Below are 27,950 nucleotides of genomic sequence, written 5' to 3' on the forward strand. Positions count from 1 at the left end.
AGACGGGGAGACAGGTCTGGCTGTCGCTGCGCCGGCATCACGATGCTGCTCTGGGTCCCGACGGTCCTGCGGGGGCTCCTGGGCCCGAGCCCTGCCTGCCCCGAGCTGCTAGTTAGGAAGCCCTGGGGCCTGGGGTTACCGGACGGGCGCGTGCGTAAAGCGTGGGGAGGGATGGGGCAGCGGTGCTGGGAGACAGACTCCCGCCTCCTGGGGGCCGCTGGCCGGGGAAGGTCACGAGCCTACAGCCGAGTCACGCTGAACGCCCACAGGATTTAGGGCCGACGGTTGCCTCTCTGGCCCATGAGGCAGAAGGAGGTGTAGCTGGGAAAAGCCCCACTCCGGCCCACAGAGGAGAGGGCGCTGGTGCTGGGACCCAGGTCGGGCTGAGCAGTTACCCAGCGCTGCCTTCGGACTTGGGGTGATGAGTTCTGAGAGCCCTTGGGGTTCGCTCCACCTGCAGACAGCCCTCGGCCACTCAAACCCAAACCCGCCAAGCCCACTGGAGGGGTCAGAGCCTGTTCAGGACGTGAGCCCATTCAGGACGTGGCCCACGGACTCCATTCCAGCCCCGGGGGAGCCGCTGCGTGGGACGCTGGGCCTGGCGGTGACTCACCCCGGCGCCCCCTCCTCCGCCCTTGCGGGGTGTGCGTTCCCCCCTCTCCTGCCGTTTCTAACACAGCAGAGGAAACATGGGCCCGGGGGCCCCAGGCCCCGAGAGCTGGAGGGCAGCAAGATGAGAACTCTCCCAGCCAGACCCGCGCGGGGGCAGCACGAGGTCAAGTAACCCAGCCCCGGGAAGCCTGTGGGGAGACAGCTGGAAGGGATTCAGACGCCCTGGGCGCCGGGGCAGGGCCTGGAGAAGGGGGGCTCTGCGTCACCCCACCGCACCCACCCAAGAGGAGTCGCCGCCCCCGGAGGAACCCCAGGCAGAGCTGGTGGCCGCCCACCTGGCCTCTCGGCCGGGGCCTTCACGCCGGGTCCAACGGGAGCCCCCCCATCAGCGGGTCTCCCCCTCCCTCCGGGTCACAGCGGCTGCCGGATGCTGTCGCCGGCATGTGTGATCCAGGCGGTATCGGGCTGCGATCAGGCTGCTGAGAAGCCAGGCAGATGGCGTGAGGAAGCGTCGGGCCGCCAGCAGCTCTCCCGCCCGTGCAGACACCAGAGGCGCCAAGCGGACCTCCTGAGGCTGCGCGCCAGCCAGCCAGGGCCCAGCGCCCGAGGAGCTGGGGAGACGGGCACCCTCGCCTGAACCGGGGGGTCGGCGGGCGGCTTCCCTGCAGGCCCGGCCCGCTCCAGGAAGGGGCTGGCAGACACCCAGGCCAGCGGATGGCAAGTGTCAAAATCCCGAGAGAGGGCACATGAGATGAGGGCGGGGGAGCAGGGCCCGCGCGCCCACCTCCTACCTCCAGGACAGACAGGCCAGCTTTCCTATAAACACACACACACACATTCACACTCACATGCATACACTCATAGCACACACACACCACAGACACATGCACACACACCACAGATACACACTCGCAAGCACACGCATTTCCCTGAACCTGAACTGTATTATGGTCCTGTGACCCATGCAAAGTATGAACACAAGAATGCATGGTGACACGAGTAACAGTCCCACCCCAGCAGGGTCACACTGTGAGGACCCCAAGACAACAGCCAGGGTGTTTACCAGGCCATCAGGGCCCAGGTTGAGGGCCTGATGCCACACACACGTGCATGCGCGTGCGCACACACACACACACAAACACACACACACACACACGGTGCTGGTCCAGTGAAGATGTGTCCCAGGATGTTCCTGGCACTGTGGTCGGGGGTATGGGCAGCCCAGGACGGCCAAGGGGCTCCCCCGGGGGCGGGGCTCCATGTGTCCATGAGCCACGGAGGAAGAGATGTCCCCGACACGCGTGGGAAGCCTCACAGACAGCGCAGGGGCAAACAGTGGAGGAGGGATGAAGCCCCAGCACAACGATGTGTCCATGGACCCAACAGACGGCCCCGCACCTAAGGACCAGCCAGCAAAGTCTGACTGTGGGAGTCTGAGGGTCAGAGCCCAGATTCCCCCAGAGACAAGTCGTAGGGAAAAGAAAGGGATGGAAGGGGGCGGCTCTGGGTGAAGAGGGACTTAAACATTTCAATCTAAAAACAAAGGGAGAAGTTTGGCAGTCCTGAAATAGTTAAACAGAATTGAAAATAGGTGTTCAAGCAAAAACTTGTCCTCCCAGGAGAGGGGCAAGGATGGCAGAGCAGGACGGCCCTGAAGTCACCGGCCCCACGGGCGCCCCCAGATCACAGCTGGTCACAGGGCGACTATCGGTGGGAAAGACCGGGAGACGAGCAGAAAAGATCTCCTAAAACTAAAGACATAGAAGGAACCACAACGAGACGGGAGGCGGGCAGAGCTGTGGTTTAGTCAAGTCCCATATCCCCCGACGGAGTGGGGGGGGGGGCGACCCGCAACCGGGAGGATCTTTACAGTGGCAGAGGTTCTCCCCAGAGAGCAAGGGGTCTGAGCCCCATATCAGACTCCCCAGCCCGGGGGTCCTGTACTGAGAAGACAAGCCCCCAGAACACTGGGCTCTGAAGGCCAGCAGCGCTTAATTTCAGGGGACCCAGAGGGCTGGGGGAAATAGAGACCCCGCTCTTAAAGGGCCCACAGAACCTCACGCACTCAGGAATGCAGAGCAGAAGCAGGAATTTGAAAAAAGCCTGGGTCAGACCGCCTGCCGGTCTTGGGGAAGCAGGAGGTAACTGGACCTCACCCTGGGGACACAGACAGTGCTGGCAGTAAGCAGGGGAGGTGGTTCTGCCACGTGGGCACTGGTGCTTGGCAGGCACCCCTGTGGAGCCCTCCCTCTAGTTACCAGTGCAGGGACCCGGCCCCGCCCAGCAGCCTGTGGACAACAGCATTGGGGCACCTCAGGCCAAGCAGCTGGCCCATGCCCCACAGCTACCGAAGCCCGTGCACCTAGAGCCCGTGCTCCGCAACAAGAGAAGCCACCGCAATGAGAAGCCCACGCACCACAACGAAGAGTAGCCTGCGCTCACTGCAACTAGAGAAAGCCCACGCGCAGCAACGAAGACCCAACACTGCCAAAAATAAATAAATAATAAAATTAATTAATTAAAAAAAAAAGGCATCGGGGAAAAGCAACAAATAACATACAAGGGAAACTCCCACAAGGCTATCAGCTGACTTTTCAGGAGAAGCTCGGCAGGCCTGAAGGGAGCGGCGTGACGTTAAAGTGAGTGGCTAAATGGATCCCAAAACAAGAGCCGTGTATATGCTGCCCATAGATATACAGCAGACTACTGCTTAGCCATAGAAAAGAATGAAATCCCGCCATTTGCGACAACATGGATGAACCAAGAGGGTATTATGCTGAGTGAAGTAAGTCAGACAGAGAGAGACAAATACCGTGTGATTTCACTCACACGTGGAATCTAAAAAACAAATGAACACACATAACAAACTTATGAGATACAGAGTTGCAGATACAGAGAACAAACCACTTGCCGAGGGAGGGGGGCCGGTAGAGAGGAGGAGAGAGATCGTGAGGGAGGTTAAGAGGTACAAACTTCCAGTCGCAAAACAAAGGAGTCACAGGTATGAGACGCGCAGTGTGGGGAACACAGTCAATTCCTGTGGACCATCTTTGTGTGGTGACAGAGCGGAACTAGACTCAGTGTGGTGGTCATTTTGGAATGTACAGAAATATCGAATCACTACGTTGTGTAACAGGAACTAACATAGTGTTGTCGCTCAATTATACTTCAGAAACAAACAAACTCATAGAAAAAGAGGTCAGATTTGTGGTGACCAGGGGTGGGAAGGGGCAGGGGAATTGGATGAAAGTGGTCAAAAGGTACAAACTCCCATTATAAGTACCAGGCATATAATGTACAACATGATGAATATAACTTACGCTGCCGTACGCTATACATGAAACTTGTTCAGAGGGTAAATCCTCAGAGTTCGCATCATAAGGAAAACTATGTTCCTTCTACTTCTTTAATGCTGTATCTACATGAGACGAAGGATGTGCACGAAGCTCATCGTGTCATTTCATGACGGATGTACGTCAAATCATCACGCCGTCCACCTTAAACTTGTATGGTGTCGTACGTCAACTGCATCTCGATAAAACTGGAAGAAAAGAACACACTCCAGCAGCATGGGGCACAACAGGAAAACGTGGGAACAACCCAAGCGTCCATCCGCAGTTGATGGATAAACACAACGTGGCCCCCCCTCGGCTCAGTGGAACGGCGTTCCACCACAAAAAAGGAAGGAAGTACTGACACATGGGACAACAGGGATGGGCCTTGAAGACATTCTGTGCAGCGAAAGAAGCCAGACACAGAAGGCCACATACTGTACGCTCCCATTTAGAGGAAATACCCAGAAAAACAAACCCACAGAGACAGAAGCAGCTTCGCTGGGTGTCAGGGGCTGAGGCTGGGGGTGGGAGTGACGGGTAATGGTGCAGGGCTCTTTTTGGGGTGGTGAGAATATTCTGGAACTATGTAGACATGATGGCTGCACCGCACTGGGGGTGGACTAAATGCCACTAATGGTAAAGCTCATGTTATGTGTACTTTACCACAATAAAAACCACGTAGAAAAACAAGAAACAGACCAGAGTAAACCACAGGCTCTAGGGAAGCACACTTGGGTGGTGACCCTATTTAAACACACAGGCGGTGGTCACTATGATGAAATAAAATTTATATGTGAAGGCAGGACAAGAAAAAGTAAACGCAAGATCCTCTCTGTGTGTTTGTTGGGACCTCCGCATTGCACATGAGGCCGACCTCCTCAAAGGTGGGAAGCCCTGCTCACCGCAAAGATCAATGTGTTTTCCCCCTTCTGACGCTGCCACTGTAACGTCTTAGAAGGATGGTGTCTTTCCGAACTCTAGGAAGTGATGGTGACCTGCTGCTCGCTGGGTACGTGCTACAGGGACTGTGTACCCCTGGTGAACTTTATGCAAGATACCAGCATGTCCTTCTGACATACGATCCTTTGTCTCGAAAATGTATATGGCTGTGCCTTGGACTTCCAGCATGCAGAGCAGTGCTCAGAGCTTCTGAGAACCTGCTTCCCGGGTTAGAATCCTCAGTTTGGAATAAAATTCCCTGTTTGATTCTTAACTTGATTGTTAACTGAGTTTTCATGGACCTCAAGAAGCCAGGATGGTGGTTACCTGTGTGACTGGGAGGGGCACGTGGAGGGGCCTCTGGGGGGCTGCTTGGTGCTCCTGCCTGGCCTGGGTGGGCTTCCCTCTTCACCACCAGCTTTTGCGTGGTGTCTGCATCACCCGGCTTCTGGGACAAAAGACTTTCGGACGCGCCCTGATGGCCCTGAACATTGTCCCTCACCTGCTCCCTCCCCCGGCTCCCCCGAGGACTTGCCCAACCATGGGTGCCGCTAAGTGGCTGTGTGACCCCCAGGGGCATGGCCAGCTGGCGCCTGAGCCCCCCGACGCTACTGGAAACGGGAGGAGGCGGCCCAGCCCCTGCTCCCAGCCTCCCGTGTCTGTGGGTTCCTGTGGGCAGAGGCAGCAGGAAGTGGCTGGTGAGGAAGGACTGGGAGACCTTCAGAGGCCCCTGCCCTCCTGTGGGTATGGAGCTGAGGACACAGGCGCCTCCCACGTGGGTGTCGCGGTGGCAGGGCGTCCAGTGCAAGGGTCAGGGTGAGCGGCGGCCGTCGAGGCCGTGACTGTGGTGCTGATACTGAGCATTGGGGTGACCGCGGTGAGGCAAGAAGGGGCGAGGGGGAGCGGGGAGCTACAATGGTTAAACATGAGAACGCACACATTTACCTCCAGGGCAGGTTTGCAAGGAGGAGGCTGCCTGCCAGGGTAGGTCCCTGTCCCCAGGGGACCCCTCAGCCTGTGCCCCCAGGAGGGCCCCACGTGTGTGGACGGTAGGTTCGGGAGTAAGCGAGGGGCCGGACCCACACAGCACACAAATGCTGCATCTAGATTTAGACTCTGCGTATAAATCAGGACAGGGTAATTTAAAGCAAAATGATTTCAATTTTACAACATAATATAACCAACTGATTACTTTGTTCTCATATAAATGCCTGGCTTTTTAAACACATCCCATTTCTAAAGCCCTAAAGGTGGCAATAAAACAGAAATCATGAAAATATGTTTTCCAAAGATTTCTTTTTCTTTTACTTCTCACAGAGAAGTAGGTGACATCTCAAACAGACGAAAGAAGAATCATAGGATAAACCCCTGACAACCTCAGTGGTTCCCACCCTTGAACCCTTGAGTGCGTCCTTCCCACAAGGATGCTCTCCCACCTCCGCTGCACGGCCTGGAGGTCAGGGGACATGGCGCACGTGGTGTCCAGCCCTCATTCCCACTCTAGTTCTCCGGGTCCTGTGACATCCTTGGGAGCAAACTGCCCGGCTCAGAATTGGGTCACTGGACACCCCTTATAAACATCCTTCTCACACCCCAAATCACATCTCCTAAACCGTCGGATACATGAGATCATCACACTTCCCGCACTGTCCTGGCAACGTCTGCGTTCTCCTAGTTTGTCTCCCGGGATAACAAATTCCATCTACAGATGGAGACTAGCTGGTGTCTCGGTTCTGTTTCTGTAGGTCCCTGCCCCCACCTCTTCTTTTTCTACAGAGTTTTTTTTATTGTTTAGTTTCTTTTTTTTTTTTGGCCATGCCGAGTGGCTTGCAGGATCTTAGTTCCTCAACCAGGGATTGAACCCAGGCCCACAGAAGTGAAAGCGCCACTGGACCGCCAGGGAATTCCTTTTACAGAGTTTCTGTTGAACCAGGCTGTTTGTCCTGTGGAGTTTCCCCTGGACTAAAGGACGCATTTCTGTAAACTGGCATCAGCTCTGCAGGCTTAATCCATCTTGGGTTCTTTTTCTTTTTTCTTGCAAGACCTCCTCGCAGGCAGCGGTGGGGGTCTCCGCTGAGAGGCACATAAGGCTGCTTGTCTCTCCTTTTTTGTGATGTCACACGCACCGGTTTCCATCGCCTGCATCACTTAATTCATCGGCAGCTGCGCGGTGGTGCCTGGGTTCTACCCTCCCAGCTTCGCCTACTTTTTCTCCTTCACCATCTCTCGGCTGCCCTCGGGCAGGGAAGGGTGTGGGAGGTCTGGACGGGAAGGGCACGGTCGGCACGTGACTCTCAGCCGGGGGCCCAGCACCCTCCAAACCCACAGATGCGTGTGCACAGCCCCATCCTGAGAGCTCACGTCTGACCTGTTAACCCCGCGGCAACTTCCATCCTGGTGGATCCTTCTCCATCACCTCCCACCAAGTGCCACTGAGAGCCAGGCAGGTGACAACTTGGCACCCCAAGAGCAGAAAGACGCTGATGCTACACTTGGGGGCAGAATTTCCACGTTGGTCGTGGAAATAAGCATCGCCACAGGCTCACTGTGACGAAACGGTGGGGTGAAGAGCGGGCGGGCAGGGTGGGGCAGGCTGAGCGGAGGGGCCTCCTGTCCCTGCCTCTTCTTTCCTGTCCTGACTTGGACACGAACCTAGTTCCACCTCATGCTCTCTCTGCTCTGGGACACGGCTGCTGGGGGTCTTTGGAATGTGGGGGGACCCTCCCCTCCTTCTGCCCCATACACACAAACACCAGCCACTGTTTGGAAATAAATGCTGAGCTTTGCAGAGATTAAAACATGGCATGAATTACGCAAGGCGCGCTGTCTGGGGACACATGAATTTCACAAAATAAACTGGCTTCTGTTTTCTGTTAGAACCTACAAGTGGACTTCCCTAGTGGCGCAGTGGTTAAGAATCCACCTGCCAATGCAGGGGACACGAGTTCGAACCCTGATCCGGGAAGATCCCACATGCCGTGGAGCAACTAAGCCCGTGCACCACAAATACTGAGCCTGCGCTCTAGAGCCCGCGAGCCACAACTACTGAAGCCCGCGTGCCTAGAGCTCGTGCTCCACCAATGAGAAGCCACCGCAATGAGAAGCCTATGGACCGCAACAAAGAGTAGCACCCGCTCGCCGCAACTAGAGAAAGCCTGCGCGCAGCAACAAAGACCCAATGCAGCCAAAAATAAATAAATAAATTAATTAATTAATTTAAAATCTTAAAAAAAAAAGAGAATCTACAAGTGTCTACCTGGTCGCTGCTATGAAGGAAAAAACAATCCTCAGAAGAATGCTGAGAAATACCTTAAGGTTATTATTTTCAACATCCTTGCCAAGGCAGGAGGGACCCTCTGTCTCTTATTCAGACTCCTCAAATAACACTCGGTTACCACACACCTCTGGGCTCATTAGGTGCTGGCGGCTGCCACGGGCTGACCTGTGACCCCCAAAACCCATATGTTGAAGTCCTGGATCTCGGACGTCCAGCCTCCAGACCCTGAGAAGGTAAATTTCTGTTGTCTGCGTCCCCAGTCTGCAGTAATGGTTAAGGTGGTCCCGTGACCGGGCCACCTGTTACCACCCACCTCGCCTCTCCAGCCCACTGGCCTCCTGGCCGCTCCCCAAGCCAGCATGCTCACCACTCAGGGCGTCTGCACTGGGGCCCCCTCTGCCCCTGATATTCCTCAACTCACGGCTTTGCCCAAAGGTGACCTCACTGGGCCACCCCTCGCCCTCCACACCCAACCCTTCACCTCGCCCTACTTTCTACAAGCCTGTGGCCTCTGCCTCTAGAATGTGGGTTCCATGAGGACAGAGCCTGGCACGTGGCAGGCCCTCAGCTGAGGCTCAGAGAGGAGCCCAAACCCGCGGAGCCCACAGCAGGGATGCCAGGAGATCCCGTCAGGGGCGGGGGCCCGGCTCCATGGCTGCGGCCTGTGCAGTTGCTCAGGGTCCTGCACTCAGAGACCCTGCGCTCGGGTTCACGTCCTGCTCGGAATTCCACGTGATTTTAAAGATGGGCCCCGCCCCACCGGCTCATTATTTCAGACGGGGTCCAGCAAACTGTGGGCCTCGGGGCCCTCACCCAGTTCTAGACACGTGGACGCAGACTCCTGGACACCGTACACCTTGAACACTCTCGCCAAGGTTTTACCCTAACCCCACAGCCAGTGACTGATTTGGGGGCTTCCCCCAACAGGCCAACCTGGCCTTAAGATGCCCGACTCTATGGCGGCCCCGCTCCGGGGCTCCCGTGGGACCAGGTGGAAGGTCCCCAGCCGAGCCCACAAGCCAGCCGCTCCTTCCCAGCCCGTCCTGCCTGTCCCCTCCTCCGGTGAGCTGCGCCATCAGTCACCTGGATGAGAATCCCCGTCTCAGGCTCTGCTTCCGAGAGCCAGCTGTCAATGACCCCCTGCGCCCCCCGCAGGCAAACCTGGGGACCACATCCACGCTGGGCTGAACGTGCTTTAGCGCTAGTTCATGCAGAAAATGGGGCCCTTCGACAGCACCTACAGACCTGGACGCAGCTTTCCCTGCACTCACAGGGGCCCCGTCCTGGCCTGAGCCCAGCTTCTGGGCGAGAGCCTTTCCTCCTGTGTCAGCTCATTTCCTCCTTCCCAGGACCTTCTGGAACGTGCTCGGACTCCCACAGGGTCGTTACTCCGAGGGGACTTTTGCTCTCATCTAGAGAGAAATGCGTGCCTTTCACCGGAACTTTCTAAAAAGAAATTCTTTCAAAGGAAAAACAACAACAAAATAATAAAATCTCACCAGGCCTCTCAGCTGCCTCCAGCCAGGAAAGTAAAATGCTCGTCACGTCACTTTCAAACAGGCACAAGCAGGGCTGTGAAGGACCAGGCCCCGGCCGCAGTTCCCATGCTGCCCACGTGGGGAGGGGGGAGGCTGGGCGGACAGGAAACCCACGTGAGTCCTGCGCTGAGGGGCTCTGGGAGAAGGAGGGCCACCAGGCCACCACGTGTTATCAGTGACACTCAGCTTCAGAGCCAACTGCCCCTGACTTGCCGGCACTTCTCTACCTTGTTGGGAGTTTTTACCCTAAGAAAAGGTGAAGACAGGAAACCCTGGGGGACGGGGGCGGAGGTGTTCTGCACCCCACCTGCCCGACGCCCCCAGCACTATGTTGTGGTCCCGGAGGTTCCGTGGCCTGTGGGGGTCAGGCCGTGGCGCCCTCCGCTGACCAGCGGTGGGTCAGGCCAGCGTGAGCCTCAGGACTCAGGCTGCGAGCGCGAGACCCTTCCCAGTGGGGCGATTGAGGGCGCAGAAGCCCCAGGAGCGGCCGCTCGGTCAGGGGTCACCAGACACGCAGGGAGGAAAAGGGACTTGACGGTTGGTGACCTCACCTGAGGCCAGCCCACTCCCAGAATTCTCCAGGACAAGGCCCGCGACCCCCCTCCCCTGCATAAGCCAGTGTGAGTCTGGGTTCTGGGAGCTGAAGCATTCCGAATCCAAATGCCCCCACTTTTGAAATTCGACCACATCTTCAATTCACATCAAGGCACAATCTACTTAGTTATTAAAAGGACAGGGACCTCCCTGGCGGTCCAGTGGTTAGGACGCCGTGCTTCCACTGCAGGGGGCAAGGGTTCGACCCCCGGTGGGGGGCTAAGATCCCACATGCCACGAGGCGTGGCCACAATTTTTTTCAATTTAAAAAATAAAAGGACAGAGACAAACTGCAATGCCAAAAGCCCAAGGCACAAACCCCTGGGCCTGAGAGCAGCTGAGGCCACGCCTCCAGGGGCAGGGGGTGGGGCTGGAGCCAGAGGCCCAGGCTTGCACGGGATCCGGATGCCTCTGCTTGGTGCCAAGCGAAGGGGGCTGTGAGAAAGTCAGATCCGGTCGGACGGACCGGGAAGGCCCGTTTCCTTGGAAACCACGTTGCCGAGAGACGTGTAGCAAGCCGCGTGCCCAGGCGCAGAGCCGCACTCCGACAGTGGGGTTTTTGCAGCAAAATAAGGGTTTACTGCAGGCACCGAGCGAGGGAAGGGGAGACAAGCCTCAGAGCCACTCCCACCTGGTCTTCGGGTTGGGGGATGTGTCTAAGGGGAAGAACAAAGTAGCTAGGGTGAATCTTTGCCTTGTGACATTTCTGAATCATGGTTTCGCGAGTCAGGGTGTCCCAGGTGGTCCCCGGCTCAGGGGTCTGTGAGCTCACCTTGCCCTGGAGAAACGACCCGAGTTTGTACGTTAATGATGAATCTATAATAGCAATTTTAGTACGTGAACGACGGACAGCAGCAACCGTAAGCATCCGACTCTGGTGATCAGTGTTGTCAGCACAGGCTTGAGTCCAGAGGGGACAGAAACGGGATGAAGTTTTGGATGAGAGATGAATCGTAAACTCGGTAAAGAAACTCAGCTTTAGGGGTCTTGGTTCCAGAAGACGGGGTCTGGCCGGGAGGGTGGGGAGACTGCTCCGGGGGGCGGCCCCTGGACGGGGAGCTGCGGGGTGTGCAGACCTCAGGCCTCCTCGGGGACGGTGGAGGGTTTCTCCGTGTGCAGGTGACATGGAGCCCTTAGGTGAGAGCAGGACTTTCTGTCCTCACAGTGGGAGGGCTGCCAAGACGGGCACCAACCAGACAGTCCCCCACCCCCTCCCCGGAGGGACACCTCCAGGGCAAGGCCCAGGCTGCTCAAGTGCCACAAAGCAAATGGGGTGCCAGGGGGTGCCCGAGGGACACCCCGCACACCACGCCAGGGCCTTGGGGCCATCATCCTCTCCCATCGGTCAGGAGAGGACCGAGGGGTGGTCAGAGAGCAGCGCCGCCCCGCCTTGGAGCTCAGGCTCAGAACCGCATCAGGGGTGCCCCCCAGCCCCGGCAGCAGCCTGCCCTCCAGTCTGGGGCGGGTGGGAAAGGAGCCAGTCCAGGCGGCTCCACACTACAGGGGAGGCCAGGGCCAGCCGACGGCCCTCAGGGTGACTTGGGCCCACGCCCAGCAGATGGCGCTGCAGGCGTCACCAGCTCCTGCCAGGCCCCAGGTGCTCTGCGGGCAGCAGGCAGCGCAGAGCCCAGGGCGGGGGTAGTGCAGGGTGAGGATCAACAGGGAAGCGCTGGCTGGGAGGCAGGGGCAGCCGGGCCAAGGGTCACGGGCGGGGGGCAGCTGGTGGCAGGAAGAGCTGAAACATCTCTCCCCCCCCCTTCATCCCCCCGAACCCCCCCCCCCCCCCCAGGGAATTAGCAGCACCGCAGGGCAAGGCAGACCAGCCCAGACCCGGGCGTCGGGGGGTCTGGGCCCCCTTTCTGGCTCAGTCGACCCTGAGCTGCTCCCCAACAGTGCGGCGTCTTCTATCCTTTCACTCTCTGACAAACCTCCCAGGGCAAGGAACTTTCCAGGGGCAGGAGAGGGAAAGGGCCCCTCAGTCTTCTGCTCCTGGGTCAAGCTCTGAGGGTTAAGACTCAGAAGAGAAAGAGGGACAGAACATGGGGACTGCGCGGGCGGATCCTCAGCCGGCCCCTGGGTGCCCACCCCTAGGCATGCACACCCCACGGTTCCCCTCCCCCAGTGTGGGTGGGCCTGACCTCGTCAGGTGAGCTGGAGCTGGGGACAAAGTCAGAGGTCCCAAGTGTGAGCATTTCTCCTGCCGGCCTTGGGCACGCGGCCAGGAGCCGTGGGCAGTGCCTAGGAGCTCAGAGCCACTGCGGCTGACAGCCAGCAAGAAAACGGGGACCTTGGCCTCATCCTGCCGACAAGCAGTGAGCCGGGAAGGGGACCCGAGCCTCGAGTGTGATGGCAGCCCCGCGACACCTGATCTCAGCCTGTGAGACCCCGAGCAGGAGCCCCACTACCCACACCCTGACTCCTAACCTACAGAGCTGCCATGTCCACCGCCAAGTTTGCAGTAGTTCATGACACAGCAGCTATCTCATACAGCACAGTCCTGCAGCTATCTCCTGCGAGACTGAATAAACATTTAAGCAGGAAAGGGGGAAGGGGAGGGGGGAGCAAATAAGGGAGAGGGGGTGACTGCGGAGAGGGGCAGGGAGGTGGGCTGCCAGGGGCACGGGACACTCGAAGGTCTCAGGTCCAGCCAGGGAGCACAGCCCCCAAAACACCGAACGTCAAAACTGGAAATCATGCAGCTCGGACCCCCAAGCGAGACGGAGAAAAGGAAAGGGCAATCGGGGGCACCGGGAGGTGTGCAGGCGCCCACGTGTGGCCGGACCCCAGGGGTTGGGGGCGGGCGCTGCCCTGGAACCACCAGGATGGGCCGGGCGCAGACCGCCCACCTCCTGCCCTCTAAGGGCGCTGGGGCAGCTGTTGCAAGATGCTGCACAAATCCTAACTCGGGTGAGTGCCTCCCAGGAAAGGACACAGGTGAGGCTGGTTCCCATCGTCCCTTCCCCGGCACCCCACGCTCCGTCCTGCTGGCACCAGCGGCAGGGCCACCACCCACTTGTCAGGGATGCCCCGTGACGCCGCCTGATACCACTGGCCGCGCCCCATGGACAGGTGAGGAAATAGGCCCAGAGCAGGCAGGCACTCTCCTAGGGAGGGACCAGGACCCGGTCTCAGCTGCTGGTGCGACTGTCCCCAGATCCACCCCACCCCCACTACCCGAGGGGGGTCCCAAACGGCCCTGGCAGGTCCCTCCCCCGCGTGAACCGTCTGCAGCACACAGGCCCCCCCTCACGCCCACCCCTCCCGGAGCAAGACCTTCCCATGCAGCCCTTAGACTCCGCCTGGGCCAGAGCTGCCCCCACTGGCGTTAAGGAGTCAAAGTAGTCAGCCTGGCTCCGCCTGGTCCCGGCTACAGCGGAGTTTTGGGCCACTGGACCGTGTGATGAGCAACAGGCTGATGCAAGAACTTGAAGAACTTCGGGCTGTTGTTCTGGACCTTTCTCAGCAAGCCAGGGCGGAGAGCCGAGGGCCCCACGACACGACTGCCATCTCGTTATCAGGACGAAGCTCCGGGTCAGTCCACGTGGACTGGCACATGGCGGGGGGGGGGGCGGTGGTGGTCCCCGACCTAGCTCCAGAGCGACCATCCAGTCTCCCGGGAAGAGAACCTTTAGCGGAGCCAGTCATAACCGCAAAGCTATAAAAACACACTTGCTACTGGAAGCTTAGGTCACTCAGACACAGTGGTATCTGTCCTAGACCCCAGCTGCTCCAGGAAACTATAAATGAACGTCTTAGCCTTAGTGGTCAATAATCTCATGGTGGGGGCCCCTGGTGATCCAAAAGCCTCCCTCAGGCTTTCTCCCCAGTGTATAGGAGGCCCTGAGCACAGGGTTTCTTTGGGGGTAAATGAAAATGTCCTAAGATGGACTGAGGTGACACACACACAACCCTATGAATATACTAGGAACCACTGGATCATACGGTCTGTAAAGTAAATCTCAATAAGAAAGACGAGGGACCCGGAAGACCCTCATCCACACCAGCTCCTCCGGGGCCGTGCAGGGCCAGGCCCTCAAAGGAGCCAGCGCTTTCTGGAGACATGGCTGGCCCAGGGCTGGGGCTTCCTGCCATAACGAGGGCAAGGGAGCGAGCGCCTGGGGAAGGGTCTCAGGAGCCGGCCTGAGGGCTCCCACCGGAGGCTGCGCTGAGCAGTAACGTAAGTGACAGTAAGGGATTACGTATAACCACTGGATCAGACAGGAAACCTGGGCTGCTGGCGCAGATCAATGAATAAGTGGAAGTTTGATGAGAAACTGGGCACCAGAATTCCAGAGCCCCCTCCTATAACACTGTGTTAGCCCCCAGGGGGAAGGTCACTTTCTCAAGACCCCCCCTCCCAACTGCAGGGCAGGTGGAAACCCGGTGGCCTGGGCGGGACCGAGGGAGAGCCAACGTCGCTTCTGCGATGCCCCCGCCCAAGAGGGCCCATCCGCACAGCGGGGTATTTACTACTCAGCCATAGAGGGAATGCAACTGACACATGTCCCAAGGCGCATGAACGCTGAACACACGCTGAAGGAAGCCACACACTGATTTTCACTATCTGAAAACCGAGAAAGCAGCACAGAAAGTCGTTAGCGGTTGCCAGGGGCTGGGGGCGGGGGCTGGGAGGGGCCCAGGCATCCTCATGGGTGAAAACGTTTTCTGGAGCTTGAATCATATCTCAACAAGGCGCTTAAAAAAACGATGCCCCCTTTGGAACACAAGCTTTCCTGGGGCACAATGGCTGGCGGTCGTATTTAATTTCCTCATTTTGCCCGATGGGAACGTTTCCTCACACCGGAGAAACACTGCCCATCAGAGCAACTGCAACCCACAGCCCACCAGTGCCCACAGCTACGTAACACGGTTACAGTTGAAGGATCCTGAAGCCACGGGAGATGTTCACACAACGTGGCCTGAGAACAGTGACAGGGGAATGGCACTGGTTTAAGAACTGCAATCAGGAACGACTGCTGCTTCTTTCCCCCCAGAAACGTCTACAGTATGGCTGCTTCCATACTTTTTGATCAAAGGAATTCCAATAAAAAACAAACAAAACACCTGCCCGCACCCACAAAACAGCGCTAATAGCAGCAGCGCCCTCCCTCCCAGGGTCCCAGCTGGGGAGGAAGTGACAGCTCGAGGGTTATCAGCCAGGTCACCTCGCCCCCGTTAGCCAGCCCTGCCCGCCGGCAGTCTGTGGTGGGCGCCTCCTGAAGCCGCTTTGGGGTGGTGAAAGGAATGTTCGCGTACTGAGGCCTGGGGACGTCGTTCCGGCTTATGCGTGAGCTAACTTGCACCTGACGCTGACGAGAACAGCCTGTTTGTGGCCTTTCAAACATACACTGTCCATCCGCTGTAATTATTAAAGAAGAGGGCGCACCGACCAGAAGAATGTCCATGTTAAACATAAAGTGAAATGCCTCCCTTCCTGGGAGGCCAACGCTGGTCCTCCTTTGACGATAAGCCTCCCTCCCAGGTGCCAAGGCCACGCTGACTCGCTGTGTACCTGCTGGTCTGGTTTTTGAAACCTTGAGGGAATGTACCCCTGACCTAACATTCTTTGTTCTGACAGGACAGAAAACTGTGCTGCAAACCCTGCCTCTCCGGAGCAGTTCTCAGAGTTATGACAGACTGTCTTCTGGGCTATGGTCCTCAGTGTGGCTCAAATAAAACTCTTTTCTATGCGTATCGTAGATTGTTTACTGATTATTTTCGGCAACGGGGAAAGGCACTTAAACTTTAAGGGACGTAGACTCTGGGACTTGCCACTACCCTCCCTACTCCTGCACCCCACCAGCCCCACCCACCTCACAGCTGGACCAAAACGGGGTCCCCGGGCGTCTACTCCAGGGGGGCCGTGCTCACACACGGCTGGGCTTTGGAAACTGAGGTTCGGCTCCGTCTCTACGGGTCCCCCCCAGGCTGGGCCTGTCGCCGGGCTGCACACACCTCGGCCCAGCAGAGGCCGGCCTGGCTGACTGAGGTGGCACGCACCTGTCACCCGGGCAGCCCTCGCCATGGCCACGGCCACAGCCCTGCCTGGGAGCCACTGGAGCCCACACGGCACTACGGCCCGTTTCTATTTTCCATCTAACTGGGACTCGGGCCAAGGGCTGAAACGGAATCCAAAGGAGGCGAGGGGAGGCATGCAGGCGCCCACAGGGACCTCAGATCCAGCTCTGCCTCAGTCACGGACAAGGGGCGGGCAGGGAACCGACCCTCCTGCCCAAAGCACAGGTTCACTGTCAGCTCCCAGCCCGAGCTGATAAAGTGCACGTCCAGACGACGCTGGTAACCCTCGGCCTCATCTTGCCAAGCATGTCTGAGGACCGCGTCAACAGACTTCGGGTGCAAAACACAAACGCCCCCAGAGAACCCGCATAAACGCACCAGGGCAGGACTGGTTTGTAGGCGCCGCGTGGCACTTTATTTACAGACGCCCGGCGGGCAGCCGGTCCCCTGCCTGGGGAGGGTGCCTCCAGGGAGGCTCCAGTCCCGGGGGTCCGCCGGCCTGACCAAGGTCAGCACAGCCGCAGCACGTTCTGGGACGCAGGCGCTAAGTGAGGGTCCAACCCCCTTGAGTCCTGACCTCTGCCACTTCCCGACACAGTAAGTCGGGGAGCGGTCGGTGTCCAGAGTCTCGGGAACCCAGCCTGACTGTCCCGTCCCCTCATCCTCCCCGGAGTGCCTGGCGGACATCACTTCTGGCCCTCCAGGGCCCGCTTTCTTTTCGCCTTTGGCGCCTGGCCATCGGCCGCCTTCGCTCTGGCACCCGCCCAAGGCCGCCGCCGCCTCCTGGGGGCCCCTCTCCTGCCACGGCCCCCGGGCTGCTCCCGGGGCATGGCGGGGTCAGCCCCTGCGCTCCGGCGCCGCCTCGCGGATGCCGGGCTCGGGTCTGGACACGAGGCCTCCTCTGCAGCTCTCCCTGAAATGGCAAGGCCTAGTAAACGAGGCGTCGAGGAGGCCAGCTCCAACTGCTGTGATGCTGACTGAGGTGCCAGCCCCAGGGTGGCAGAGGACACACAGTGCTCGGCAGAGGCACCGACGGCCTCGGGAGTGGACCCGCGTCGACCCCACAGAGGCCTGTGCCAGCAGCGCTGTGAGTTCCACGGCCGTCAGGCAGGGAAACCTACTCGGGCTCCTGACGCCAGGGAGGCTGACCGGGAGGTGGGCCTTTAGGACGACCGGCACGAGGACAGAACAAGAAGAAAGGGAACTGGGCAAAGGCAGGACATCTGGGGCGGGCGGGCCCAGGCTCAGTGCACGTGGGGCCAGAGGGTACGCTGGTCGGAAGGGGCAAATGGGAAAGCAGGGCCAGGCCTCTCAGTCAACGCGACAGCCGACAGTCAGCGTCCAGGGCCCAGCCTGGCACGAGTATGTGAGCCAGTCCACGCCTGCTAAGCGGCCCTGGTGTGAAACGAGCTGGACAGGGTTGGCCCGGGCTGGAGCAGGGGTGAACGGAGAGACCCTTCAAAGGGCACTTGGGGCCCAGGACTTGGGGCCAGTTGACCACACACGGATGACACAGGAGGGATCTCGGTGTGGGGTGGAGCCACCGCCTCTCCCTCTTCTGTGTCCCCTTCCAGCCAGGGGTGCCTCTGGCTCCTGCCCCGCTCGGTGCTGTGGGCACAGCCCATCCCACTGCAGGGGGCAGCCCCAGTGGTCTACAGTGGGTACAGGGCTTGGGGTGTGCCAGGAGCGCACGACAGCCCTTAGCAAGGTCAGTCACGTTCTAACCACAGGCCTGTGGACAAGCTGGGGGAGGGAGGGGAGAGAAGGGGGAGAGGCAGGAAGGGGGGAGGGGGAGGAAGGGGGAGGGGAGGGAAGACGGGAGAGGGGGAAGCCTCTAAAATCAAGGAGGAGAGCGCAGCGAGGTTAGGGGCTCCCTGGAGGACGCCACGGGAGACGCAAGAGGAGGCACGGACCAGGTCAGATCAAAGATGGAAAAGGGTCAGGAAGAGGCACCAGACCGGAGCCACAGGGAAGGAGAGCGGGGAACGCAGGGAGTGGCCCACGGGCCAGACAGCAGAAACAGCCCCTGAGCAGCGGGGCATCGGGGCCAGGGCGCCACATCTCCAGGACACAGGGGCAGTGGGCGCTGGGGGCAGCAGGCTGGGAGGGGGAATCACGCCTGGAAACAGGCCTCAGTCACAGGTGACATGAGCGGGCAGCACAGCACGCAGGTAACGAAGCCCCAGGCCAGCAGCCCACCCACCAGGCCTACCTGTCTTGTTCTGCAGCTGGGATTCGGACAAGCGCTTCTTCATCCTCACCCGTCTCCCACCCCGCGGATTCCTGTAGGCTTTTTCTGGGATGTCGTCCTCGGGGAAGAGGCCTAAAGATCAAGGCGGGCCATCAGGAGGCTGTGGGCTGGGAGGCTACGGTCTATGTGTCCACTGCCACCAGCACCACGGCCACGAGCTCCGGGCAAGGAGGCCCCAGCCGGACTCCACCGCAGCTGCGGGCAGCTCACCGGGCACCAACAGACGGCGCCCGGAAGAGCCGGTTCCTGGAGCGCTGGGACACGTCTTGCTCCATCCTACAGACGCTTATGTTGGGAAGGGGCAGGTGACCTTTCTGGGTCCCGGTGGGTTTGAGTCACACAGGTGTGTGCCTCAGTCTAAGCCCAGTATTCATGCATTCCACTGAATGTAAATTTCACCTAAAGAACACAACCCCAGCGTGAAGTATTTGGGAGTACAACCTGACTGAGGGGTGGCGGGGGGGGAGGAAGAAACACGGTAAAACAAGGACACTAAATTGATGGCAGAACCGAGGTGGCGGACACGCAGGTATGCACTGTAAAATCCTTTTCGACTTCACCACGTGTCTAAAATTTTTCATAATGAAATGTTGGGGGAAAAACGCTTACATCTTCTATCTTAAACCTTCTAGGAAACTGTCTTTCAGAACAAGCCACGCCGGCTCCGCCAGCCACACACCGAGAAGTGGAGTTGGGCGCTGCAGCGCCGAGCAGCAGGGCGGCAGGCCTGGGCACTTACTGGAAATGCAGGTTCTCGGGCGCCAGGTCAGCCCCTCCCGCACGCTCAGCCCTGAGATCCCCCGCACTTCACTAGGACAAGGGCCGCAGACGCCCGCAGCCTGCCTCCCCCGGAGAAACACCACCTCCGGCCTCTCTGCACCCATCCATGCTGTGGGAGAACACGCCACCCGATCCACTCCCAAGAGGACGAGATGCCGTCTAGGCCTGGCGGCCCAATGCTCACCTTCCGAGAGGGCCTGCAACCTGAAAGAACGAGAGACGGTCACCCGCCACGGCCTCTGGAGAGGGGGGAGCCGCCCCCGGGAAGCCCCTTCATGCCCGAGCTCTGAAGACGGCTGCCCTCCCACCTGGGTGAGGCCACCAGAGAGCGGAGAGCCCGGGGCTACTCACTTCCGGATGACTTTGTAGAGGCGCTTCCGGTTCTGCGGAGGGGTGTCCCGGCGACTGGCCATCTCGAACAGTCTGTTGGCAACGGCCTCGTAGTCGAACTGTTTCACGGACAGACACCGTGGAGGCCAAAGTCAGCCCCCACAGGTGCTCCCAGGACGGGAACCAACAGAGAGAAAGAGCACGAGGACCACAGGCCAAGGCTGTGCCCCAAGGTCCCCCGCTGCTCCGCCCCTCCCCCCGCAAACGCTGTCCCCAGCACACGCGGCAGCAGACGCTCCAGGGCAGCGCCGCCCAGTGGATCACGAGGGGCCGCGAGGTGAGCCTCTGCACAACTGTCAACCCTCCAGGAGAAACAAGTAAAACTAACCCGATAAATTTAACCCAGGCTACCCAAAATGCTACTAATTCATCAAGTCACAGATCCTGTCCGCTGAGCTCTGACTCCGAGTGGGGACCCAAAAACCCCCCACTCAGCACGCATCACCCTGGCGGCCCCAGCGCCCTCGCCCTCGAGGGGAGCCGCAGGCAGACCTGGGGCAGCTGTCGGGAGGTGAAGCCGGAGCCCAGCCTCCCGGCGCCCAGCCCCCAACTCCACTTTCAACAAATCTGTGCTTCTTTCTGCAGACGAGGCTCCAGGGCACCTGTGTTCCTCCAAGCCCCGGCTGGACGGATGCCACCCCGCTCTGCCTTCCAGAGGCCGGGAGCTCAGCCCACGCGGGGCCCGGCCACCCACCTGCAGGACGGTGCCGGCGCTGTCCTCCTCGTCGTCGTCGCCCCCCTGCTCCTTGCCCGGGTCAGGCTCAGCCCCACTGACGGAGCCTAGAACGAAAGGGTCCCAGGGACTCAGACACGCCTGGTGCCGCAGGTGTCACGGGGCCCCAGCACCTGGGAACCAGAAGCCCTGCCTGCCAGGGCCCATACCTGGGCACAGGAGCCCACAGCACGGGATAGCAGGGGCACTGACGGCCTCCCCCCGAGGGCAGCAGTGCCCACACTGGCCTAAAAACGAGGGAGCCGTCCCAGAGAAGGTGGGGCCCGACCAGTCCAAAAAGTGAAACCAGGAGGGGATCATGAATGGGAATCTTAGGCAGCAGTCGCGGGAAGTCCCAGGATGGGCAAGAAGGGCGGCTGGTCCAGCCACGGGGCAGCCTGGATGGAGGGGCGACGGGAGATGAGGCTTCGGGTGAGGAAGCTTGCGCTGGCCAGTCACCTGGGGCCCTGACGTCACTACCTACAGAAGACAGGTTCGGTCAACAGGTGACCGAGAGGGACAGGCATGTGTGGCACAGAATGACGACAGCAGGGCTGCAGGCAGGCCCTAGGCCGCCATGGGCCCCTGGGTCAGCCTGTGCCGGCGACTCGGGCTACTGAGGAAGAGGAGGAGGGGAAGGGGGAGCCAGGAAGGACGTCCAAGAGAGCCGGACAGTGTGGCCGGGGTGCTGACCGACGAGAAAGCCCAGGGGTGCGCCAGCAAGGGCATGGGAGTCAGAGGCCACAGAAGTCAGCCCTCGCTTCTACCATCAAACTACCTTCCACGAGGGCACAGGACCGGCCAGTGGGGAAAGGACTGTCCCTTCAACAAATGGTGGGGGGGGACACTGGACATCCCCGTGCAGAGGAATGAAGGTGGACCCTTACCTACCATCATATACTAAAATTAACTCAAAATGGATCAAAGACCTAAAGAAACAATAAAACTCAGAGGAAAACGTAGGGCAAAAACTTCAGGAGATTGGATTTGGCCACGATGTCTTGGATATGACGCTGAAGGCACAGGTAACAAGAAAAATTAGACAAACCAGACTTGATAAGAACTTTAAATTTTGTGCATCAAAAGGGACTAGCAACAGAGTAAAAAGGCCACCCACAGAGCGGGAGAAGATACTGGAAAATCAGGTATCTGGGGAGGGGTTATTATCCAGAATACAGAAAGAACTCCTGAAGCTCAACAACAAAAAAATCTGACTCAAAAATGGGCAAAGGACTTGAACAGACATTTCTCCAAAGATATATGGACGGCCAATAAACACATGAAAAGGTGTTCCCAATAATCATTAGGGAAATGCAAATCAAAACCACAATGATACTACTTAGCACCCATGAGGATGGCCACTACCAAAACAAGACAACAACAAACGCTGGCGAGGGTGTGGAGAAGCTGGAAGCCCTGTGCACTGTTGGGGGGCATGTAAAACAATGCAGCCGCTGTGGATAACAGTATGGCAGCTCCTAAAAAGTTAAACACAGAAGTACCATACGATCCAGCAATTCCACTTCTGGGTACAGACCAAAAAGAACGGAAAGCAGGGTCTCAAAACAGGTATCTGTACACCCATGTTCACAGCGGCGTTACCCACAACAGCTGAAACATGGACGCAACCCAAGACTCCATCTACCAATGAATGGGGAACAAAATGTGAAATACATACAATGGAATATTATTAGGCCTCAAAAAGGAGGAACGTTCTGACACGTGATACGGCATGGATGAACCCTGAAGACGTTATGCTGAGTGAAATGAGACAGACACAAACACAAATACTGTCTGATCCTACTGACAGGAACCACAGAGTCATCAACGGTCAGATTCACAGAGACAGGAGGCAGAACGGTGGGTGCCAGGAGCTGAGCTGGGCAGAGGGAGGAACGGGGAGTGTTCAACAGGGACAGATTCACTTTGGGAAGATGAAAAGTTCTGTGGATGGACAGCGGTGAAGGCTGCACAACAAGTGCACTTACGCATGGTCAAGGTGGTAAACCTTACATTACGTGTATTTTACCACAACAAAAGGCAAGAGCAGAAAAGTCCTGAAGCTGGTGGACAACACACACCCCTAAAGCCACAGGATACAGTGCACAGGTCACCCAGAGGACAGTCACGAGACCAGATGGCGAACCACGAAGACCCACTTTAGCATCAAGGTGGACAGGCCAGCCTGGACACCACGATGCGGAGCCCACAGGCCCTGCCCCCAGAGGGACGTCCACAAGTGCTACCTTCTACTCGTTCGTTCATCCACTCGCTCACTCACTCATCCATCGCGATCTAGCGGCGCCCCCTCCGTGCCAGGCGCTGCTCCGAACACCAGGTACACAGCATGGCCAAGAGTCCCTGTCCTGGCAGAGTTGACATCCGGTGGCGGAAGCCAGGCCAGAAAGATGAACAAGTGATTTATGTAACTTCAAGTGACTTATGCCAGAAAGTGAGAATCACCATGGAAACGCCCAGTGAGCGAGGCAGGGTAGGCACTGCGAGGCTGCACTTTAAACAGGGTGGTCAGGGTAGGGCCTGGAGGGACGGAGGGCAGAGACCCTGCCAGGGAGGGGAGAGCAGGGCAGATGCCCCGGGGCAGGAGCAGAGCCCAGGAAGCCATGAGGATGCGGACGGCCACGGGGCAAGGGTTAGGAGAGTGAACAACGTGTGTGCTTGTTCCCAAGGTCACCCTGGCTGCAGAGCTGAGCACGGACTTCGGTGGAGCGGGCAGAATCGAGGGGATGGGGCAAGAGGTGAAGGCAGGGCTCCCGCAGAGCCACCGCGGGCTCAGAGCAGGGCAGGCCCGTCGTCCCGATGAGATGAGCGCAGTCCTCACCTTCAGGGGACTCCCTGGACGGCGTGTCTCCATCCCGCTCCTCCGCCAGTTCCTTCATGAGATCCTCGATGGCCAGCGGGGCCTGTTCCACAATCGCCTCAAAGATGCCTCGAGTGATGTTGTGCAAAACCAGGGAGCTAAGGGGCAGCCGCACCGCAGCCACCCGTCAGGCTGGACCCTCCAGGGAAGAAACACCGCCTCCCCGTGCCCGTCTCTCCTGACCCCAGCCCCTCAGCCCCGCTGGCCCCCCTGCTGGCCCGTCGTGAGCATACAGCATTTCCTAAGGGCAGCCCCCTTGGGGACTCAGCAGAACAGAAGAGGTGAGCAGGAGGGAACCGCACTCACTCCTGAGTCCTGGCGGCGACCGTGCAGAAGGGCCCAATGAGCCTGAGGTTCTGGTCCGCCGTCAGCTGCGGGGACAGAGCGGGGGCTCAGTTCCTGGGCCTCAGGCACCCAAGCAGCCTGGCCGCTGCCCTCACCCTGCCGCCTACCACCTACCTCGTGGGCGCCCACTTTGGTCAGCTCCTCCAGGAAGATCTCGATGAAGTGGCTCTTCACTCCGTTGGGGGCCTGGCTGTCGGGGTGCAGGATCCCCGTCATCAGCAGCTCCAGCAGCTGCTCGGTCTGTCTGGGGCAACAAAAGGCAAGTCCAGCAGCAGCACGAGGGGCAGCAAGGCGATGGGTTCACTCTGCCTGAGCAGGGGGCTCTGACGGGACACAGTCACAGGCAGACGCCCCGTCCACCAACACAAGAAGACCCGATGACCTGGGTCTGTGCCGGCACAGAGGACTCCTGCGAGTATGGATCCACGGGCAACGGCCAGGACCACGACACACGGCAGGACTGAACCTCGGCTATAAAGCAAGAGCCCACCGTGTCTGGTGTCCCTACTGTCCCCGCTGGGAACTGCGCGGGAAGGCTCACCAGGACAGAGCAAACGCAAAGGGAGACGGAGGCCAGAGAAGGGGACGAGTTTGCCTCCCGGGTCCTGCTGGACCGGACCCGTGGATGGTCACACGTCACATCAGACCTCACCCAGGCACGTGGGTCTCAACGGTCTCAGAGGCCTGGGGAATCCCAGATCAGAGAGCTCCAGAGACCGGTCTTTAGTGGCCCAGAGGCACCTGAAGCTCCTGGGTGCTTGTTAATACACAGGTCCCTGCACCTGAACTGTAGAGCACGTATCCTTCAAGAAGCTCCCCGGACAATGCTGACAACACCGGGGCGCCTTCCGTGGCTCAGCGGAAGGGAGGCAGGCCGGGGGCCAGAGACCGCCTCTGCCAGGCTGCGGACAGCAGTCACCTCCGCGCAGGCAGGAATGTCACACTTACAGCCCGCTACTCTTAAGAACGGAGAAGGCCCAAAGAGCAGATACAGCAAGCAGGACTGGTTACCCCAGGGCAATGGGAGGTTACCAGTTTCTGCAAAAGGATCTCTGCGCTGAATTACCAGTGACAATGAGGATGGAACTACTTTCATGGTAACAACCACACCCCCAAGCCCAAGATTAACAGAAATAAAATCGTCCCTTTAACACTGAACCCTGCTTCAGTCACTAGCCACCCCCCGGATAACACAATCCTAAATCCAGAAATGAGTGAGACTCCCAGGTCTTCATAGAACTTTAAGGAAGAAAATCACTAAAAGAGGCACCCTTGCCCAAAATGTAGAGTCACCCACAGTCGTTCTCAACCTATAACAGTAATTCCAGTAACTGCAGGCCAAATCCTGCTGACCTTTTATGGGGGCAGGGGAGCTGCCAGGCCAGGGACAGTTTAACTCTGCCATTCAGAAAATGAGACAGCCTTAGAATAACACGGCCGTAAGCTGCATTCTCTAGTCTGGCACGTATTTTGACATCTGGGTCCTAGATTTATTATCCTTGGGCTTAAAAATAAACTCCTTTACCATCACTTTTTAATCACAAACAAATTCAAAATACACTGTTTCCAAGCCCTCTCCCCCAGTGCCCGCCCCCCAACCATGCAGCACCAGGACACTGACATGAGACGTTTTTGACACATTCTCAGTAAAATAAATAAGCAGCCTGCTACAGCTCTTTTGGACCATGCAATTAGGCAACACTTTAAAAGCATCAATAATCGTCGGAGAGTCCCCTGGTAGCCTAGTGGTTAGGATTCCGCGCTTTCACTGCCGTGGCCCGGGTTCAATCACTGGTCGAGGAACTGAGATCCCACAAGCCGCACACCGCAGCCATAAAAAATATATGTATATATTTTTAAAAAAAGTAATTGTCTGCTGGAGTTAAAATTGCTTTTCAATGTTTATAAAAAGTTTCCTGAGTTCTTTACAATGAACATCCATCACACTTATAAGCAGAAAAAAGGGTTTTTTTACATTTTAATTAATTCCAAAAACTTTAAAATGTAAATGCTCAGAAACCCACTTTCTGTTGTGATCTCAGACTGCCCCCGGAGGTTTGGAAACCTGCTGCTGTAACCTGGATGCAGAGCCTCAGGCGAAGGGGCAGGTCCAGGCTGTAGGAGCCCGGCCCCTGCTTGGTCTCCAGGAGGGGTCGTGGGAGGAGCTAAGACACAGCAGAGCCTAGCCCAGCCCAACCTGAGGATCCCACCGGGCTGCCAGGTGCCAGGGGAGGCCTGAGGTGAGCCAGAAAACACAGGCCCTTACAGTTTGGAGGGACACACACAAGCACCACTGTCAAAAATGTGAAGTCTGGACGGCTCAAGTATTTGTAGAGCTGAGAGCAATGACTGCCGATGACAGAGCTGAAGGTGCCAGGTTTTACAAGAACAGCTGCTCAGCCGCGCCTCCTTTGGTGAGGACTTAGTTCTGATCCAGTAAGAACTCACCGTCAAGGCTGAAACAAACATTCCCACGAACACGTGCACAAACTTAATTTTAAAAATGCCTTTGTTTCCAGCACTAAGTCACCCTTCAACATAAAGCTGACAAATGAGTAGAGGAGAGACCCAGACTGGCCCGAGTGGCACAGGCTGCCGCAGGCCGCTCTGGGACACTGACCTCTCGTCCCATCCGCGCGTCTTCAGGGCCTTCAGTGACTCGTGCAGGACCATCCGCATAAGCTGTGGCACAGGAGGAGACCCCGTTAGTGGCACCACCCAGACCTCCCCTCTGCCCCAGGTCGTCTGGGCACCCCACTGCACATGGCAGGCCCTGGAGAGCTGCTGGGGACCTGGACCTGCGGGAGGCGCCCAGCCTCCCAAGAGTAGCAGGACGTGGGGCTCACAGCAGGGACACGGGGAGTGACCACACACCACAATCGGTGGCTGCGAGGGACGGGCTTGTTTCCAGGGTGAAAACGGGACGACGTGGAGCTCCCCCAGGAGAGCGGAGCCTCAGAACCACCAGGTCTACGCCAGAGACTGTTTCCTCTGAGCCCCCCCGAGCTTCTCCCCACCCGAGGGAGAAACCAGTTTCCTTCTCTGCCCACAATCCCCGGCACAGTGGCTGACTGCCTGGTTTCCCTACCTGCCGGCATGAACCCAACAAGCCTGCAGGGGGGACCCGTAGTGGTGAAAGGCGACAGAGGACACCTGTGGTGCCGCCAGGAAGACCAGCCTCTAGAGCAGGGCTGCGCGGCCACGGGGGGGCGTGGGGAACAGGCCACGGACAGCAGCAGAACCCCCGACCTAAGGCCCAGCACTGCATCCTGGGACACAGCCCCTCTGAATTATGAGCGGGCGTTCTATAACCGTGCAAAGCCCGGCGCCCGGCCCCCCGCCTGCCCACACGCATCAGTGCCGTCCTCCTTCTCTCCTGAGCCCCGCGCTCGCCCACCAGCTGTCCTCACTTTAACACCTGACATCACACACACGGTGACCGCGTAACCCTGGACTGAGATGGAGCGGGTGGCCGGCCTGAGGGGCAGATCACCGGGACCTGTGCTCAGCGAGGCCTGGCTGCTGCCCCATCCAGTGTCCGCATCGGGCCACCTGCTCTCGGACAGCAGCACTCATCTGGGGACTGTCCCCAGTCCCAGGGGACAGCAGCACAGTAACAAAGGTGCAGCTCAACAGGGGCGGCAGCAAGACACAGTCCAGTTTTCCCTGCACTTCTGAGCGCAGATCAATAACCTAAATTCACCAGAATGCAGCGCAGGAAAGGAGAAAGACAAGGAAGATTCTGCACGCTACTGCAGAACTGTCCCTGCCCAGAGAAAAACACCTTCCAAAGCCGGCCCCCCTCGAGCAGACCCAGGGGTCTCTGTCCAGGGCCCAAGCTCTAAGCTCTGCTTTCACGGCAGCAAAGCAGCAAGGGCTTCGCCACCGAGTCTCCCCCAGGGGCAACTGTGACCCTCCTCCCCTGAACCGACGATCTGTGCAGAACCCCGGCATGCGCACCCCACGTGAGGCCGAGGCTCCCCTCACGGCCCAACTAGGCTCACAGGGAACAGACCGCAGGGCGCTCGCCACCCAGCAGCCTTGGTCCTTGGCACTGCTGGGGCAGTGGGGGGCTCAGGGGCCGTGATGCTGGACGCCGTGCCCCAGCACCGCAGGGACCCTGGCGGGGGGCAGGCAGCTTCCTCACCATGTAGAACTTGTCCAGGCGCAGCCTATCGATGCCCATCCACTCGCGGTTCATGGTTTGCCAGAATGTCTGAAGGAACAGGTGCTCTGGTGGAAAGAAAAGGCCAGAAGAGAGTCAGGGGTGGGGGCAGGGGA

At 58.6% G+C, this 27,950-nt stretch overlaps 1 protein-coding gene across 3 annotated transcripts in view; it reads right to left on the bottom strand.

Annotated features, from left to right (window-relative positions):
* Positions 1-3,029: 3,029 nt before the first annotated feature.
* RRP1 (ribosomal RNA processing 1) overlaps positions 3,030-27,950 on the bottom strand; it is a 29,588-nt gene continuing 4,667 nt past the window's right edge. Inside the window, exons 4-13 of one of the 3 annotated variants that reach the window (XM_029215007.1) lie at positions 27,817-27,902; positions 26,290-26,351; positions 23,784-23,913; positions 23,631-23,695; positions 23,286-23,422; positions 20,429-20,514; positions 19,696-19,793; positions 19,529-19,548; positions 18,526-18,636; positions 3,030-4,153 (exon numbers count right to left, since the gene is read on the bottom strand). In XM_029215007.1, the coding sequence (XP_029070840.1) occupies positions 4,134-4,153; positions 18,526-18,636; positions 19,529-19,548; positions 19,696-19,793; positions 20,429-20,514; positions 23,286-23,422; positions 23,631-23,695; positions 23,784-23,913; positions 26,290-26,351; positions 27,817-27,902 (815 nt within the window). In that variant the 3' untranslated portion in view covers positions 3,030-4,133. The other 2 variants (XM_029215006.1, XM_029215005.1) reach the window with 2 other exon arrangements.

This window comes from Monodon monoceros, unplaced genomic scaffold, assembly GCF_005190385.1.
Source record: "Monodon monoceros isolate NGI ecotype Baffin Bay Population unplaced genomic scaffold, NGI_Narwhal_1 Super_Scaffold_11, whole genome shotgun sequence".
Lineage (NCBI taxonomy): Eukaryota > Metazoa > Chordata > Mammalia > Artiodactyla > Monodontidae > Monodon > Monodon monoceros.